Source organism: Humulus lupulus, chromosome X (genome assembly GCF_963169125.1).
Source record: "Humulus lupulus chromosome X, drHumLupu1.1, whole genome shotgun sequence".
Lineage (NCBI taxonomy): Eukaryota > Viridiplantae > Streptophyta > Magnoliopsida > Rosales > Cannabaceae > Humulus > Humulus lupulus.
In genome coordinates this window covers 41,100,365-41,120,623 of record NC_084802.1, presented here as the reverse complement: position 1 = coordinate 41,120,623, position 20,259 = coordinate 41,100,365, and the positions used below count along the sequence as shown (strand labels likewise).

The following is a 20,259-nucleotide window of genomic DNA, read 5'->3' as shown; positions in this document are numbered from 1 at the left end:
TTGCAACTCCCAGGGTCTCCATATTTATAGGGAGAGGGCACCTGGGGGTTGGCAATGGAGGTCATCCCATGACCTTCTTACCCATCATGTCACTTCTGTGACATTCATGATTAATTCCTAAAACCTGACAATGAAGTGTGGTCTAATCAATAGGTAAGGGGGACAATGGGCCGCACGGCCCAACCGAGTCGTGGGTGCCTGAACATGCACGTTTAAGCTACGTGTCCGAGAATTCAGGGATGGATCAGACAGGTGATGTTTGATATATGCACATTTACATTGCATGGTTGACTTTATAAGGGGTCAGAGGTGCCAACTCAAGCTCGTATCTCGAGCTTGATGTAGTCTCAGCCCGCGGCATCCATACTTCTGACTCGATTCCTTGGTAATCTCCATTAAGCCTTAGGTTACCTCAAGCTAAAGAGGTAGGACCTTGTAGAAACAGCTCTGAGTACATGATATCCACGTGGCTGATATAATTATGCCATTTCTCAGCTCGCTAATAGCCCGTGGACATATAGGGCGTACATGAGCGTACTTAAAATTGCCGTCCCCGTCAAACAAGTGACAGGGAATTGGCAAACTATCTAAGAGCGAGAGATCAGTACTGTTCTCATCCGAAGATTCGTCGAGAGGCTCGAGAGGTTCGGTAGCTTTCTTTTTCCCTTTCCCAATGGGGCGGGGGGAGCAGCAGCTCGCGGGGTGCTGGAGGGTTCCCTGATTGTCACTCCAGTTATCCTCCTCCTTTGAGGTTGTGACACATCTGGGTGCTGCTCAGGAATCTCCTAGCCAGTGGCACTTCCCGTTGTTGACTCCCTCACATCCTGGTGAGGGGCCAAAAGCCCGACCAGCCTAAGGTTGGCCTCTGTAACTAGATGCTTGACGCTTTTTTCCACGTCAGTCAGCCTGGCCAAGAGGGCTGATCGGACCTCCATGTCTAGAGTAGGGTCTGGTCGCAACCATGGGCCTGAAAGGCACTAAAAATCTAAGGAAAATGCAGTAAAATTTTAAGAAATATAAACGACCAGAGGTGCAAAGGCTTTACCTCCTTGTGTGAAGGCCAAGTTGTTCGCGACCATGTCAGTAGTTAGAAAGTACTCCAGATGGTACTTCCCCACGTTCGAGATAAAAGTAGTGTCAGTCAGGAAAGTGCGACCTGTTTCCTAGTGATAGAAATGGAAGAACCCTGTGTTTTCCTGGTTGGGGTTGGATTTTAGGTCGAACAGGTAGTTGAGCTCATGTGGCGAGGGGACGGGACATTTCTTATGGCTATAGAGGATATAGAGTGCAGAAATCATTCTATATCAGTTGGGGGTTATTTGAAAGGAGCGAACCCGAAATAATTGGCCACTCCCTGGAAAAAAGGATGAAGAGGCAGGATCGCTCCTGCCTTGATGTGGTACCTCGACCAGGCGATGTACGCGCCTCCAGGAAGATTCGCCCTTTGGTCTCTGGTGGGTTGGACTAGGGTCACCCCAGGAAGTCCGTATTTTTTAATGTAATTGGCAATCATCCTAATCGTTACTCGGCTATGAGGAGAGACGTATCATTTAACATCTGGTTGAATAGCGTGTCGAGGTTGAGCGTGAGTTTGAATACTGGGGTCAGGGATATTTCTTTCTCGACCACTGGTCGAGGGAATTTCAGTCTGAGGACCAGGCTGATTTGAAGGGCTAGAAGGTTTCTTTTTCTGGGCTTTAGACTTAACACGACCCATAGTTTGGTGTGGGGACGATGAAATGTTTGGGGTAGATCAAGAAAAAGGAATTACTAGTATCGACAACGACAGTTGCTCTTCGTCCTCGAGCAATTGAGCTAGCAAGTCGTCGTCGATGGGTTTCTCAGCTCCCCACGGATCTTGCATGAAAAGCTGCGAACAGAGAAAGGGGGAGATGAGAACGTAAAGCCTAAAAATATGTGTTGAGAGTTAGAATAATGTTGCTCGCGTATAAAAGTTAAGCTTTTATACGACCAGCAACATTCTAGCAAAAACACTAAGTTTTATACGAGCAGTTTGAGAAACACTAAGTTTTTCAAAGAAAACTTTTTCAACTCCGAGAGGGTGGGAAAAACCCAGTTTTTCAACTAACTTAAAAATCGAATTTTTACTTCAATTTTACGCCCTAAATCTACGGTCTCGACTATCAAACTGGCTCCTAACTCCTATACAACACTATTTCACTTCCCTATCAAGCATCGATCAACATGTCCATTACCCCAAAACAGTTTCGGTCAAGAACAGTCAAGAACACAGATTTGAATACATAAAAAACAATTCTGCATGGCATCTTAAACGTCAAAGGGGTTCGTAAAACTTACTTGGATGAAAAGAGGGGTCTGAAACACAAGCTTTGAGCGTTCGAACGGAGGATCCTTAGAACAGTGATGGAAGCTCCTCAATTTTTTTGGGCTCTGAAAGTCAAGGTTCTTGGGAGTTCTTGACAAGAAAATGGCGAGTGAAAAGTAAAAGGTAAAAATATGGATTTGGGGTATTGTGTATAGTGACTGCGACACGATAAAAGAGGTAATCATGAATTACTTTTTTCTGAGTATGGGAAAATGTAATAGCCGTCAGACAAGTTTTTGGGAAACCAAAAAGGCTTGATTAGACATGATTGATTGCTTTTTCTGAGAGGACATGGGTGGCTCTGATAGGTTTGGTGGAGTAAGTGAAGAGTCAGTTTCCTAAGTTTACTTATTGCTGGTCGCAATAAATAAACTTGGGGGGGGGGGGGGGGGGAATGTTTACCCAAAAAACGGCTCCTGATGACCTGGCAAGGATTTTTCACACGTGGCGGAAGTGTTGTTCGACTATCGACCAAAGGCACATCACTTCGTCAAGCTTAACTATTAGGCACGACCAGGCTAGTCGTTTAATTTGATTTATTTACTTTTAAGATTGTAATCCTATAATAATTGTATTGAATATTTCCTCTTTATTACCTTGATACGTGGTTATTATGGAAAGATAAGGCCCATTGGCCCATGTAACCCTCCTTAAGCCTATAAATATGCATGAAATAGCTCAAGGAAAGGACTTTTGATCTCTGAATCTTTTTCCTGAGTATTGAGAGAAAGAGAGCTATAGTGTGATTATCCATCGTTTTACTGTAATTCCCTCAAGGTTTGTGAAACTCAAGAACCCTAGTTCTTTGATCACGGCTTTGAGATTCAATATTAATAATAGCACTAAGTGGACGTAGGTCATTATCATTCTTTGGGGCCGAACCACTATAAATCGTTGGTGTTTTCTTCTTTACCATTAGATTAAACTCTTAATTGTCGTCTCATTTTCTGTCGTATATTTGACTCCGTGTTGTTGGCCAAATCGAGGGTCAACACCAACCTTTTCATAATTCAAAAGGAGATTTTGAGACAACCTTGGTTGGAACTCAGTTTAATATGTACATTGATGTCTTTAGAGCTTCAACCCACAAGGATTTAGGAAGATTAGGGTTGCTGCTAAGCATACTCCGCACCATGTCCATCAATGTTCAGTTTCTCCTTTCAGTAACACCATTTTTCTCGGGTGTATCGGGCATGGTATATTGGGCAACAATCCCATTTTCTTGAAGAAACTTTGCAAATGGGCCAGGTGCTTGTCCATCTTCAATGTATTAACCATAATATTCTCCACCTCTATCTGATCTCACTATCTTAATTTGCTTGTTGCATTGTTTCTCTACTCGGGCTTTAAATATCTTAAAGACATCTAATGCTTCACTTTTGTTATGAAGTAAGTAGATATACATGTAGCGTGAGTAATCATCTATGAAGGAAATGAAGTATTTCTAACCATATGAGTCCATGTCTGGACTACATATATCAGTATGTATGATTTCTACTAGCTCGAAACTCCTATAGACACCATTTTCTTAGACTTGGAGGTATGCTTTCCGTTAATACAATCCACACAAGTATCAAAGTTAGTAAAATCTAAGGTATTGAGTACCCCATATTTCACTAACCTTTTAATTCTATCAATGGAGATATGTCCCAATCTCCGGTGCCATAATGTAGAGAAATTCTCATTCATAACACATCTTTTATTGCCAGCATGAACATGCACAATATTATAAACTGTATTGTTTTGTAAATTAAGGCAGTAAAGACCATCAGACAAAATACTATTTCCAACACATTCAGATTTATTATATAAATTAAAAGATTTGTCTGAAAATGTAAAGGAAAATCCAATAGGCACAAGTCTTGAAACTGAAATCAAGTTTCTAAAGAAACTTGGTACATAATAGGTCTTTTCTAACTTTAAAATAAAACCGCTTCTTAAAACTAAATGGCAGGTTCCAATAGCTTCCACATGTGAGCCCATCTTGTTTGAGGATAAGATGTTTTGCCTACTTCCCACTATCTTCCTTAGGTTTTGCAAACCCTGCAAGAAATTTGAAATGTGAACTATTGATCCAGAATCAATCCACCATGTGTTAATATTAACATTAGCCATATTAGATTCATAGCATACTAAGGAAATTGGAATACCTTTGTCGTCCATCGATTTCTTGAACTTGGCGCATTCCTTTTTCGCATGTATAACGACTCAAATTTACTAATAAGGCTTAAGGGCCTTGATTAGTGTGCCGGGAGGGCATAACTGGATTATATGTGATTTAAATGACTAAAAGCATGTTTATATGATTATTTGGATATATGTGATGCATGACTATGTGTATTAGTATGCATGTAGGCCCTGATTAGGTTAGAAGGGCATATTCGTAATTTTGGCCCGTTGAGGGCATAAATGTAAATATCTGTGATAAATTATTGAGACCACATTATTATGTGGATATACTTGTAACTTGTGACTCTAGGCGATCATAGTGAGCAGTCTAGCGAAAAAGTCAAGGCGGGGATTTAAACCAGGCTCGGGGCGAGCCTGGGGGTATTTATGGGAATTTAGGAAATATATTGGAGATTATTTGATATTGAGGAATATAGTTGGTGATTAACCAGGTGTCGGGAAGTAAGCGGTAAATATTAGAGACATTCAAGGAATTAGCGGGAATTGGGTGTAATGACCAAAATGCCCTTAGAATGATTTAATGGCTTAGGATTTATGGGAGGGAAAATTGGGCATTTGAGTTAAAAGCAAAGATAAGTGTTGTTTTTGGCTTTATTGCCTTAGTGGAATATGTAGAAAGCTTTAGAAGTCTGAAGAAATGAAAGAAGGAAAAAGAAATAGAAGTCTTCTCTCTCTCACGGTTTGGGATTCCTTCTTCAATTCTTAGGGCCTTTTGGAGCTAAAATTCAGAGGAGCTTTAGGCTAAGGCTTTGCACTTGGGACCTTGATCAAGTTTGAGAGTTCAGCAGGGATTAGGCATCCAACTTAGGTAAGTTTCTACGTTCTTCTCTTGTGTTTCTGGTTTTTGCTGAGATGGTTTTCTAAACTTGAGTTTTGGATGGAATCAAGGGGGATAAGCTTGAGGAAGTGAAGGACTTGAGGCTGAAAGGACACTAGGGATAATCTAGGTTGAGAGTCTCCATTGAAGGTATGAAATTCTAGCTCTAAAGTTCTGAAGTTTATGTTGTTTTCTGTTGGGTTTTTTGAGCTTTAAGCTCAACTATGGTGATTTCTTTAGTTTGGGGTGCATGTGATTGAGTTTTGTATGGTTGGGTCATATGGGGTGAGATATAGATGTTGGTAGGCTTGTTTTGGATTTTGGTTGAGGTTTGGAAGGATTTTGGCTCGAGGGAGTTCGAAGAGGTGAAAACAAGGTGTTGTCTGGCTGTGACTAGCACTGTAGCGCTAGCCTTAGGGCGCTACAGCGCTAGGCTTGAATGCTTGGGGCGTTTTTGGCTCTGTTTGTAGCGCTGTAGCGCCCACTTTAGGGCGCTGTAGCGCTACCCTGTTCCGAGAAGGGGATTTTTGGGTTATTTCCTAGGGTTTTTGCCCGGGGGCTCGGGGTTTGATTCCACCACCCCATTTGGTGGAATTAAGGCTTCCCGAGGGCCTCGGGATTGGTCCCAAGGTTAGGCTTTTGGGATTGAAGTTTGGTGATGATTCTGAACTATGGCTGTGACTAGGTGTACGCTAGGGCTCGGAAGGGATCGTGCTTGAGGGGTGTTATCATTGATCAAAGCTACCGGAATCCAAAGGTAAGAAAACTGCACCCGGTTATTTGATTGTGTTGGGACTAAGAGCTCCCTATATTTTATGATGTCATAGATGGTATACGCCATGGGACATGTGAGAAACGGCCTAAGAGTGTCGTAATCAATATTAGCGCACAGGGCGCGGCTCGGCCACTGGTAGCTGATGACAGCTTAATATTCACTGAGCTCGGTTTAAGCGGGCCGGAGTTAGTGGGATAAATAGGGGGTGCGAACTAAGGGCGTTGACCCTGATTGTTATATGTAAATTGGTTGTTAATGATAATTGATAAGCTTGGTATGTTGAATGCCTGATTGTATACATGTCTTGGACTGTTGAGTGTCTGGTTACATTGTATGAATTATCTGATTGTTTGACTAATGATTATGCTCTGTTGTTGTGTTTTCTTGCTGGGCCTTGGCTCACGGGTGCTACGTGGTGCAGGTAGAGGCAAGGGAAAAGTGGACCAGTTCTGAGATGGAGAGCTTTGGGGCTGAATGTACATAGCCAGCTGATCGGCCGCCACGGCCGAGGAGTAGTACAGGATGGGAAAAGCCTAAATGTCTGTTTTGCCCTTAGAGTGGCTAGTAGCTGTACTTTTATCCTGAAATTTTGTAAACTGTCTTTTAACGTTATTACTTTTGGGATCCCATGTAAAAATATTTGATTATAAGAAATGTAGCTTCTGTGGCCAAAATCTTTTAACCCTAGTTCAACTACAATTTTGGTAACACATTTCTAACTAAATAACTTGATTACCAAGTCTTGCACCTTTATAAACACACAGTGTAACAGTCTTGGCTATCCAAGGCGTTACAGCATGTCCCTTCTTTTTGCAGAAAAAACACTTGATGGAATCCTTCTTTATTTTGCCTTGGGGAGGCACTTTATTTTTCCTCTTGTCCTTCTTGGATGGTTTGCGTTTCTTTCCTTGGGTGGCAATGTGAGAACTTTCACCTTGTTCCTGTAGGAGCCTTGCTTCTTCTTGAGCACACATGGTTATCAGTTCATTGATACTCCATTTGTCCTTATGTGTGTTGTAGGAAATTTTTAAAGGCGGTGGAAGATTGTTAAGGATGTAGTGAACCAGGAAAGTTTCAGGAATGACTACATCGAGCTTCTTCAATTGAGCAGAAATGTCCCTCATCTTTGAGATATGTTCTCTAACTCCTTTGATACCAGTGAGCTTTGTTGATGAGAACTGGTGGATGAGGTTGTTGTAAAGTGGTTTGTCCGAAGTGTCGAACGGCTCATCATTTTGATCAAGTCTTTGACTTTCTCAGGTTGCTCCACCGATCTATACGCATTCCCATAGGGATCTTAGACATAATGAACATGATGTTGAGATGATTGGATAGCTCCCATTTTTCATATAGTGCAATCTCAGCAGTAGTGCTAGTCGCAGTGATTGCAACATGTTCGTCCTTCCTTATTGCCTTGTCCATGTCGGTGCAACCTAAATGAAGAAGAACTCGTTCCTTCTAGATTTTGAAATTTTCACCCCTAAGCTTAGGAATTTCGGTAAGGATTTAAGCAAAACTAGAGGATGATGAAGAAGTTGCATGAATAGGATTGCAAATTGAGATTTCTAAAGATTGAGGCTTAATGAAATCATGTTTTACCAATGTATAACATGAAATATGAAATTTTATTAAACAAAAATTGAATGTGGGCTAAATTTTTAATTTAATAAAATTGGATGTACATTATGATAGATTATTCAAACAAATTATTTGGGATAAATTAAGATTTGATATTTCTATCCAAATTAAAATTTATAATAAAATTATTAAATTAATTATCATAACTCCTGTGGGCAAATTAAGAATATTAATCTAATATATTATCCTAATTAATTATAATAAAATCTTTGTGGGGTAAAATTATTATATCTATATAATCCATCACAATTTATGTCCATTATCTGATCCTTTCATATTAATATATAATTTTATATAATTAAATATGATGTGGCTACTCCCTAATTATTTAAAATTATATGGTTCACTAGACATTATGTTTTAGGCTCTATGAAGACCTAAGAAGAATTTCGTTATAGCATAATAGGCAATCACAGAGAGTAGTGCTCCTAGTGTGGTCTTTCGAAGATCATTAAAAATTGTTCTAGATTGAGCATTTGTCTCAGTTTCATGCATTCTTATGTAAACCTCAAAATTGTTTATGTATTATTCGTAATTTCATTCACTCTAAATATTTTATGAATATTAATGTGAATATTTTATGAATATAAATGTGCTAAATATTATTCAACATATCTTAATGTTTGAGTATAATATAAATATATCTAGCACAATTATGGAATATAAAACATATTATAAAGCCATATATATAAAATTAAATATAATTATACTAAAAATAAATTTTGTATGAATATTAAAAAAATAATCATACAAATTAGCATAATTATTTACATGTAGGAAAATAAATACAATAATTACATATATATATATATACTTAATGGCAGAAAAATCCATGCTAAATAAGACAATAAAATCATTCATTGATTTGGTGAATTAATAAAATAATTGCACAAACTTAATTGTAAAACAAAAATATAATTGCATTATTAAAATATCACAATTATTTAAAATTGCATGAATAAAAGAAATATATCATACAATAAATACACCAAAATTAAATATTTGCACATTTTAATTAATTTCCAAATAACATAAAAATTACCAAAATTATATGTTTGAATTAAAATGGCAAGAAATAAAAAAATTAAATTTATTGCCTAAATAAGCATTAAAATCAAGAAAATAATAAAATTCCAAAATAAATTAAAAAAAAGGTCATTTTCAGAATTTTTATGAATTTTTCTTCAATTTTTTTTTAAATTCTGCCTTAGGAAAACGACATTGTGTCGTGTGACTTGAAGAAATGACAAGTCGTTTTGTGCTTCATGGTGGAAAATGGCGTGTCATTTTTCCACCTTCTTCAACCTCTATCCCAGTCGTGTTGACCCGGTTGCATAAAACGGGTCCGCAGAAAGACCCGACTGGAAAACATGATCCCAACGTCAATTTCTGAGTTCTTTTTGCCCAGATTAATTAGAAAAATGTTTCTCAAGTGATTCAAGTAATTATTATGCATAAACAACAACTAAAATCAGGCTTCAATCATAAAAAATAATTTCGATCATTAACGTGTTCTTCAAGGTTTCAAAAAACTGTTATGGAATTCAAAACTAGTTTTTATGCATCAATATATTAAAAAATAAAAACTAAAGGATTTGTAATGTTATTTAGAGTGTAAAATAGATTTGACTCACAAAACCACAAAAGTTTCAACCATTGGCCATGAACATATGGGATGTTAAAAGAAAATTTGCATTTATTATTTTTAGACTGGCTTCTCATACAAAAAAAATCATTAGAAACATTTACCAAAAGATTTCTAATGTAACTAAATTTGAGAAACAAATTTGAATTGGAAAACAAATTCGTCAATATAAAACATACACGAATATATATGTTTATATAAAAAAAAAAGTATATATAAATCATAAAAATATATGTGTATATATGCGTGCAAAATACCAAGGCAGAGGTAAGTCTGGCTCTTGATACCAAATATTAGATTAAGTGTTAATTTAGATGCATAACAATCTTAATGCGGAATAAATACATTGTTATATATAAATTAATAGGATCGAATATTATACCTCCAGCTATTGCTATTGATAATCTCAATCTATAAGTTTTAGATCTACAAAAGAAAATAAGAGGAATTAGAACGCGTACACGGGCTTTCAAACTCACACTAACTTTTTTAGATGGAGTTACTGAAAGACAGAGAATGGGCAGTGAGCTTGGGAACCGGTACCCTATATTTATAGAGTGAGACATTCCATCAGAGTCTCTGTCACAGATTGAAATATTATTTCAATCAGTTGGGATACACAAAATCGGATATCAAATAATATTAACTATTAATTAGAATATTTGTTAATAAATAAAATATTGACTTTAATGTATTAAATGAATTTAACTTAATTAGTTGTAACATAATTAATTTTATATGCCATTTAAATAAATATTCTAACATAATAACCACTAATTCTCCATTTTCAAATTGTTCAATTAATGTTGTTAATTATTAGATTTGTGCTGTCAATTCTCTTTAGCAACATAGAATTTCCTGTAAAAAGCATTGAATAAACAAGAAGAAAAGTTGGGAATAAAAAAAAAATAATAACAAAAGTTTTGTTATATGGCTCATCTCCCTTGTCCATACATAATTCTGTTAGAGTGGTGATAAATCATATGTACGTTGTTTAATAATTTTATTAAAGTTGTGTACTTGTGTATTTTTGTGAGTAAGTCTCGATCTCTCACTTCTTTGAAGTGGGTGTCTTAGTTATATTTGCTTTTAATCTTAGGTGTCTAATAATAATAATAATAATTCATAGATTATTGAATCGGATTATTAATCATCTTTATTGATTTTGATAATTTTGTCTAATATTTTTGGTGTTATTTGTCAACAAAAATATGCTCAAACTTTTTAAGATCAATAACTTAATCCAAATCAGTCATCATGCACTAAGTAAATCTATAGTATAGGAAGGAAATGACCGACTCTATCTAAGGAAAAAAAACTGCAGTGCTACTCATCCCAAAAATGAGCACAACCCAATTGCTTTAGGAAAAAGCATTTTATTTACAAAAACACCTATCCAATTTTATTTACAGAAATGCCTTATACCAATTTTAAAATATATATATATATATATATAAATAAGTATATGAGTTTCTCTTTCCTTCTCAACAACAGCGAGCACTTTTTTTTTCTTTTAAGTTTCTTTCTCTCTCTCTCTTGCCCCCACTTTTCTCTCTTTCTTCCTTAACTTAAAAAAAAAATAAAAAATTCCGGCCACAACGCTAGTCAGTTGGTCTCGAGAGTAATACAATTACAACCTACTTTTCAAGATTATCATTTTAATATGTAAAAAGCATATATTATTTTACCAACACCAAAAAAATGACCGAAATCTAAAACTACATTTTAGTTTCTTTTATACTTTGTTAACAAACAAATAACTAAATTTAAACTTAAATAAAATTTACTATATCAACCAACTTCATAAGGTACTAACCCATGATATTCTAATATAAGCTTATTTTATAGAGCAATTTCAATAAGTTTCTGAAAAAATTTACAAGTAAACAAAATATTATCTTAAACATCATAGAATCAGTCACATTACCAACAAATAATTAGCTATCCTAACTTTGCTAACAAGTTATATGGTAAATTTTTATACTTTATTGAACTCATTAGTTACTTATATTTGTTTGAAAGTAATGTAAATGTTGCTATAAAAAAAATGTAAATGTATCTTAAACAACAAGACAACACAATATAACTTAAAAATAAAATCACAATTTTAAAGGTGACTAATCAAAATAGGTAACCAAAATACATATGAGATAATGCTATCTTAAAGTGAAATTTTTTAGTCCATAAAAAGAAATTAGGTAACTAATTGACATCTTATTAACATCATAAAATACCAAAATATAACTTTTTTAAAACTCAGAAAAACAAAATATTTCGAAAAGCAAGATTTTCCTATTTTTTCTAATGTTTGTAGTGATTATTTTGGATTTCGGTATATGGTGTTGATGTAGTACCAATATTTGTATAAATAATTTGGTTGAAGGTAATTTTATAAATATTTTAAATTATACGTATATAAATGTAAAATACCTTTTGTTTTATGGTTATTAGGTGTTGAATTTTTTTTTAAACATGCACTCAATTCACCTCAATGACCAACCAAGTATGAACATGTAAATAAAAATAATATACTTAGAAAATTAATTTAATTTTAAATAACTTGTCATACATTTATTGTTTGGACTTGAATTAAAAGATCAAAATTACCCAGAAAACCTTTATTCCCAATACCTTTGTGGCCAACTAACTCGAGAAGATATTTAAAGCGTGATGAAAAGTATTTTTTTTTTATTAAAAAAAAGGCATAAATGTCCATTATAAATAAGAATGTAAATATAAATAACCCTTCTTATGAAATCCAATTAATTACCATATTAAACAAATAATCAAAATGTGGAGTACAATATTAATTGGATGGTAAAAGTAATAAGCCATTCTTATCCATAACTACATTCTCTCTCTATATATATGTAAAGATTCTATGAGTTTGTCCGGATAAGAATGTAGGTAGGAGAAAGTAAGGTGAAAAAGAGAGTGGTAAATCTAATCTAATGTGGAGGAAAATTACGTAAGATCAAGTTAAAATTATGGCAGAGCAGTAGTAGTAACAGTGGCAGTAGCAGTGACAGAGGAAAAGAAAAGAAAAGAAGAGCTACGATAGCATAGCAGCGCACCACCGGCCAGGACTGTACTTTCCTTGTAATCTAATAATATTATTATGTTATTGCGTACGGTCCAGTCCAGTCCAGTCCAGTCATACCATACAAAAATCAAAGCAGATCCAAATCGATCATTCATAACCATGTGTTATCCACGTCCTTGACTTGACCACCTTTTCATCTGGTCAAACTTATCATCCTCTGCATCGCGCTACATCTTAACACTTTTGTGGCACCACTGTACCTTAGGCCTTTTCTTAGCTGTGCCTGTGTCACTCATCACTACTTGTCCCACTCTACCTACTAAACGAAACCTACCTTTCTCTTTCTTTCGCCTTCCCTAATGCCTATGCCTATGCCTAGGAAACGTAATATTAATAATCACTCCTCTCAACACGTGTCCCTCTCTCCTCTCCTCTCCTCTCCTTAACACACTCCAAAACCCCCCACAAACTATACAGATTTACTTATAGATACCTCTTCTCTTCTGGGTAAATATAAAATGTGAACACATAAATTTTTATTTTGAAAGGAATTTTATTTTTTTTCTATTAATTTTAACGAATAATTTTATATTTTATATAATATTTTTATATTCAATGATAAATTATATATATCACTTAAATTTAAATAAAATTAAATAAATAAATAATTAAAATATAATATTTTTGAGATATTTTATAGTTATAATTATTTTAAAATAATAAAATTATATATTTTATAACTTAAATAAAATTTAGTTAAACTTAAATTTAATATTATATTAAACATATAATATATAATATTTTGTTGTTACTACTAAATTCAAAAACTGGAACCAACATAAATTTAAACAAAAATAAATAAATAAAATATTTTAAAGATATTTTAAATAATTAAATCATATTTATTTAAAAATAATAAAGTCATACATATTATTTTTTTATCTTATAAATTTGTGTAATAATTTTTTTATTATTAAGTGATTGAAGCTCTTTTTTTCACTAAATTCACCAAAGGACATTGTAAGATATATTAAAAATTAAAAATAATTGATGCATGTAGACTTGTCTATACTATGACTTTTTATTTTATTTTATTTCTATTAATACTTTCTTTTTAAATATTATTGCATTTTATATATGTGTTATGTAGTCATTTAATATATATATATATATATCAATATTGTGTTTAGATGTCATATGTAAAAATTATTGATATAAATATTTATATATATAATTATATTTAAAAAACAATCAACTATTCTAATGAATTAATAAATATTTATAATTAATAAATTAATTATAATTTATTCTATTATATATATTTTTAAAAAAAATACTAAATTAATTTTTATTAAAATTATAGAAAATATTTCCTAGAAACTAAACTGCATTAACCTAGTATATGTACATATTAAAAAATATATATCTTCACGATTCACGTGCATTACCCCATCGACCTTTTATTTATTTATTTATTTTTTAATAAATAAATAAATAAATTTGAGGAAGAAGTTGAATGTGACCAAATATGTGGTCCAAGTGGTGGCCGAAAGTATATAAATTATCATGTTTATGTTAGCATAGCATATACTAAATTAAAAAAAAAAAAAAACTCTTTACTCACATGTTCATATTTATATTGTTGGAAATTTCTTTGATAGGACTTTCAAAAAGAGTCTTACCGTAGGGCTCTTTTGTGTTTCTCAACTTTTGAACAGTTTTCGGTGTGATTTTTTTTTATGACCATGTATATTGTAGTTATTTAGAGTATCCTGCAAATTTTCAGAAAATTCTGAATAATTTACAGTGCCGAAAACTAAGTTTAAACATGCTATTTTTCACGCGCATAAAAAAATTAGTCACACGTGCAATAATTTGTTTTCGGCACTGTAAATTATTCAGAATTTTCTGAAAATTTGCAGGTTGCTCTAAATAACTACAATATACATGGTCATAGAAAAAAATCACACTGAAAATTATTCACGGATTGAGAACACAAAAGAATCCTACGGTATAACTCTTTTTAAAGGCCTACCATAGAATTGTCCTTGTTTGTTTGTGTACACACCTACCGGTCTTCGTTATTATTTGTATATATATCTATATATATAAAAAGAGAATAATATATACACTACAATTGAAGGAATGTAAGTAGCATTAAATCTCTCTTTGTAAAAAAATAAAAATAATTAGTCTCTTAATATATATTGTCAGGCTTATGATATCTGACATTAAATTTTACTTGATATTTGTCGTTTTGTTCTTGTTTAGCAGCTAATAAATAAAGTTACCGTTGATTAGTTACATCTGTTATATTCGTGCTTTTGGGGAATAGAATTTTGTGTTACATTTTTAAAAAGGTAAAAGCAAAAGTAAGTAATAATTATTTTATAAAAAAAATATTGCGGGGACCTTAATTAAGAGTAAAAATATTTCAAATACTGAATCTAGAAAAAGGGAGAAAAATGAAAATAGTAACTTTGACAGCATTTTCAAAACGAAAGGAAAACGACAAATCTCATTGGTGATAACAATAGGAATTTCAGGTACGATTGATCTCTCAAAATAAGCACCTTCACCATGTGAAGATGATGACCATGAGATTTAAAGCTTCGTAAATTACTTCACAAGACAAGTACAAATATAATTTGAATAGGAAATTTTATGTTCTATGCAATTTTAATTTTTGTTAGATAAAAATACTTTTAACATTCAAATATTTATTTTTTTCTTAATCCAAACTTTCTTTCTCTAACATCTCTCATTCTCTCACTCTCTCCAATATTCTAATATTGTAAATCTCAAAAAAATATCAAAATTAAAAAAAAAAAAAATCTGAAATCGACATTTGAGTGAAAAAATATGAACCTCCAAAGTTTTCGTCAAATTTCAGTGCAGAGTATCGAAATTGCATAAAAAATTATCGTTTTGGACAAAAATTAAGCTTTCATGATTGCATCGAAACATCATCGATGCACCATCAATTTTGCATCGAAAAACCATCGATTTGGCATCGAAACACCATCGATTTGGCATCGAAAAGTTATTGTTTTTGCCAAAAAACAAGTTTTCATGATTGCATCACAAGAGCATCGAAACACCATCAATTTTGCATCGAAGCACTATCAAAAAAGTATCTAAATTGCATCAAAACGATGCATTTTCAATGCAATTTGGATGCAATTACGATAAAATCATGCTTGATTTTTGGAAAAATCGATGGTGTTTCAATGCAAAATCGATGGTGTTTCGATGTTCTTGCGATGCAAATATGAAAACTTGTTTTTTCTCTAAAACGATGCTTTTTCGATGCAAAATCGATGGTGTTTCAATGCAATCATAAAAACTTGATTTTTGGCTAAAACGATACTTTTTTCTATGCAAAATCGATGATATTTCGATGCTCTTGCGATGCAATCATAAAAACTTGTTTTTGGCCAAAACGATGTTTTTTTGATACGAAATCGATAGTGTTTCGATGCAAAGTCGATGTTCCGTACTAAAATTTGACGAAAACTTTGGAAGTTCATATATTTTTCACTCAAATGTGTTTTAGATGATTTTTTTTTTAATTTTGGTATTTTTTCGAGATCTACAAGATTAGAATGAGAGAGAGTGAGAGAGTGAGAGGATGAGAGATGTTAGAGAGAGAGAGTTTGGATTGAGAAAAAAAATTGGTGTTTGAATGTTAGGGTTGTTTTTATCTAAAAAATTAAAATTGTCCTATGTTTAGGATAGTAACTTATGTTGGTATATTAAAAAATTTCACAAAGTTATCATACATATAACATAAAATTTCCCTTTGAATATTAGTGACCAGTTCTTAGATTTTTAATAGTTGCTTTTTTATAAAGTTCTCAAATTATATTTATTTTGGCAAGATACTGTTTATACATAGCTTTTTTAGAAATTATAATCACTATACCTACAATAACTTTTATTTAAAATAATACCTAACCAAAAATAATTACAAAACAAAAGTTATTTTTTACTTTTAAAAAAAAATTCTCCTGTTTGTATCAATTTTTTTAGAAAAAAACTTAAGCATAAAGATTGATTTTATCTTCCCACAACACATCCCACAAAATATGTGGTTGAATCCCACAAAAAGTGAGCATTTGTTAGCTCAGTGCACAAAAAGAGGGGAGAAGGATTTTTTTTTTTTTTTGATGAATAAGCCATTGTATTACTCAAACAAACCAATACAGCCAAGTCTTGAACACCTAATACATATACAATAACCCAAAACTAACCCAAACCGGGTTATCAGACCAGGAGAACTAACCCCTATAAAATCTGTACATTTCAGTTCAAATCAATCTAGTAAAAAACTCTCTATCTTCCCTAGAGGCTTTACAAGGAAACACACTAAGTAAGCGAAATTTACAATCATTTTGAATTCTACTAACTGTATGGTGAACTTGCCACAACTTGTGGTTCCAAAGCGCATCATTTCTTACTCGCTAGAGATGGTACACTGTCGCAGCAAGAAAGGAAAAAAGCATGCTTTTATATGTATTCGACACATGCTTGGCATGAGAAATCCAATGCAGGAGACGGTTAAGATTGATGGATTGTGCATTCCAATGAATCTAGCTTTTGATAGCCTCTAAACACCTCTTACTGTATGTACACTTGAAAAAGAGATGGTCAATGTCTTCATTCTCTACCCTACACAGCAAACAGACCTGATCAATATTGGAATTATATCTAACTATTTGATCCTTTGTGTGCAGACGTTCCCACATGACTAACCACATGATAAATCGATGCTTGGGAGTAATAAATCTATCCCAAACAAATTTCCTCCATGGCACTCTAGTTTCTTGAGAAACCAGCAGATTTACACCGATTTTGATATTATATCTCTGAGACAAGAAGGAATCATAAGAGATTTTTGCTTTAAAACAGTCCTTCACAGCAACTAAACGCTTCCAATACCAACTACAATCCGTGGGACACTTGTAATCCCACCAATTCTGATCCAGCAGATAGACACTATTAATCCACTTGACAAAAGGGTTATCTTTCTTCTTGGCAATTGCCCAAACATATTTTCCCAAGAACGAATTTTTTTTGTTATTGTAGATTTTTAGAAACTATCTTTTGATTGCATTTGAAACCAGTTAGTTACATTTTTAAAACATAACTTATTTTTTAGGTTATTACACAATTTTAAAGTAGCCACACAACCTAATGAAGTAATAAGTTATGTTCTATTTAAAAGCAACTGCATGGTATCACGAAGAACCTCTTTCTAAAAAAAATACTCCAATATGTTTTTAAAATAGCTTTTAATGTTGTTTATGATATTATATGGTAAATTAAAAATACATTTTTTGGTAACTCATGGAATTTACATTCAAATTATAGCTAATGTTTAGTTAATCAAATTGAAAAGTAACTAAAAAGTTACTTTGAATCATAACACAAAATCATCCCCTTCAAATCATCTTTTCTAGTGACAACAAGTAACCAACTAGAAAAATAACTAAAAACTGGCTTTAAAAGGCACATATACCCATGAACTAGTCAAAGAATGGCAACAATTTAGGGGGAATGGGTTATGGGGTTTTGTTCTTCTTGAATTATTCATTCTAATGGTACTACATCTCTGATAGTTATGCAAAGATTATACAATCGATAGAACTCAAAGAGAAAACAAAAAACAAAAAGATGAAGAGAGAAATAGAGGAGGTATGTATATTGCAAAAAAAGAGCAAATGTTCTCTTACAATAGAAAATAATCAGTCAAGTCTTATAAAATGCAAAAGATAATAAAATAACATAAAAGACTAAAATAGTCTTAAGATAATAACTCTAATACCCCTCAAACTCACGATGCAACAACAATAAGTATCGAGAGCTTGCTTACTAGAAAGTGAAAACGAGAAATAGAATGCGACTTAGTAAAGAAGTCAGCTATCTGTAAAGAAGAAGGAACAAAAGGCAAAGTGATAGTGCCAAGCCTCAGATGGTGACGAGTAAAATGGGCATCAATCTCGATGTGCTTGGTGCGTTCATGAAAAATTGAATTGTGAGCAATCTGGATGACCATTTGATTGTCACAATATATAGGAGTTGGGTTAAGAATGACAAACACCCATATCTTCAAGCAACCATCTTAACCAAGCAATTTCTATAGTAGTAGATGATATAGCGCGGTACTCTGCTTCAGTGGAAGATTGGGAGACAGTAGTTTGTTTCTTGCTTTTCCAAGAAATAAGAGAATCAGTCAAAAAGATACAAAAACTAGTTACAGACTTCCGATCTGTGGGATCATGACCATGATCAACATCAGAGTATGCACAAAGCTCCAAGGAAGAAGTGGGGGGAAACAAAAGGCTTTGAAATATAGTACCCCAAAGATACCTAAAAAATGCGAAGAACAGCTGCCTAGTGAACAGTAGTAGGAGAGGCAACAAATTGACTAACAATGTGAACAACATATGTAATGTTGGGGCGAGTGATAGTGAGATAAACCAAACTGCCAACAATAGTGCGGTACAAAGTAGGATCATGCAAGGGAGTGCTATCAGAAGGAGAATACTGAACATTGAGCTCAGAAAGAGTGTCAACTACTTTTGTATCTGTAAGACGAGCACGCTCAATGATGTCAGAAGTGTATTTTGATTGAGAAAGAAGATAACCTTTTGGGGAGAAAGCAACTTCAATACCTAGAAAATACCAAAGAGGACCCAAATCCTTCATCTCAAACTGGGAAGCTAATTGAGACTTTGACACTCCAACTCCATCTAAATCATTACCAGTAATAATGATCATATCATCAACATATAATGAAAGGAGAATACGACTTGCATTAGTACACTTAACAAATAAAGCTAGCTTGGGTCTTCTTCATATTGCAGTGATTTGGGTTGGAGCACCACTGCAACAATTTGGCTTTGATATCATGATAATTATGCAAATATTACACAATCTATAGAACTCAAAGAGAAAGCAAAAAGCAAAAGATGAAGAGAGAAAGAGGGGAGCTAAGTATATTGCAAAAGAAGAACAAATGTTTTCTTACAATATAAAATAATCAACCAAACCTTATAAAAGAAAAAAGATAATAAAATAACATAAGAGACTAAAAGACTAAAATAGCTTTAAGATAATAACTCTAACACTCTCAACCTTAGAATGGTCATAGTTGGCCGAAAAATGCAGTTAAAGTTGCCTCTGTTGACTTTGATCGGCTTGTGCATCGCCATCTAACAACTTTTTGCAGTGAAATTTGGATAGCGAGCTCATCGAGAGACATGTTTATATGGTGGCTAGCGTGTGCATTGTTCTAATGAGTGATCACAGACATATGGGTTCAACATTAAATGACATGTAGAAAAAGTGTAAGAAAAAAAAGTTTGATATTTTAGATGTCAAAACGTGAAAATCCGATGTAGAGAACTTTCGTATTTTTGTAAGCAAAACTTGGGTCAGTATTTTGAAAAATAAAATGTGTTTTGCAAGCCCAAATATAATTATTCCTATTTGTTTTAGAAAATTGATCCCAAAATTTACTATTTTGATGCAAATACGTCTTTGGGACCTACACCATTAAAAAATTCGTTAAAAAACTTACAATAAAAACAAATTGAAAACAATTTATTCCTTAGAGCACTCCCAATCAATGCTCTACTCTATTTTTTAAAATATCTCATCAAAATACATATTTTTTTATTTTACCTCTAAGTTTTACATTATACCTTATATCAGCTTTTCTATATATTTCTCTATATCATTTAAATATTATATCTTTAAATATATTTTATTACTTAAAGTAAAATAAAATAATTGAAAA

At 33.2% G+C, this 20,259-nt stretch overlaps 1 protein-coding gene across 1 annotated transcript; it reads right to left on the bottom strand.

Annotated features, from left to right (window-relative positions):
• Positions 1–18,851: 18,851 nt before the first annotated feature.
• LOC133805747 (uncharacterized mitochondrial protein AtMg00810-like) lies at positions 18,852–19,238 on the bottom strand. The gene has a single exon (XM_062243908.1). The coding sequence runs from the start codon at positions 19,236–19,238 to the stop codon at positions 18,852–18,854; it is 387 nt and encodes a 128-aa protein (XP_062099892.1).
• Between the last annotated feature and the right edge of the window lie 1,021 nt (positions 19,239–20,259).

Coding starts and splice junctions, on each gene's coding strand:
- LOC133805747 (XM_062243908.1), bottom strand. CDS start 19,238: ATGATCATTATTACTGGTAATGATTTAGATGGAGTTGGAGTGTCAAAG.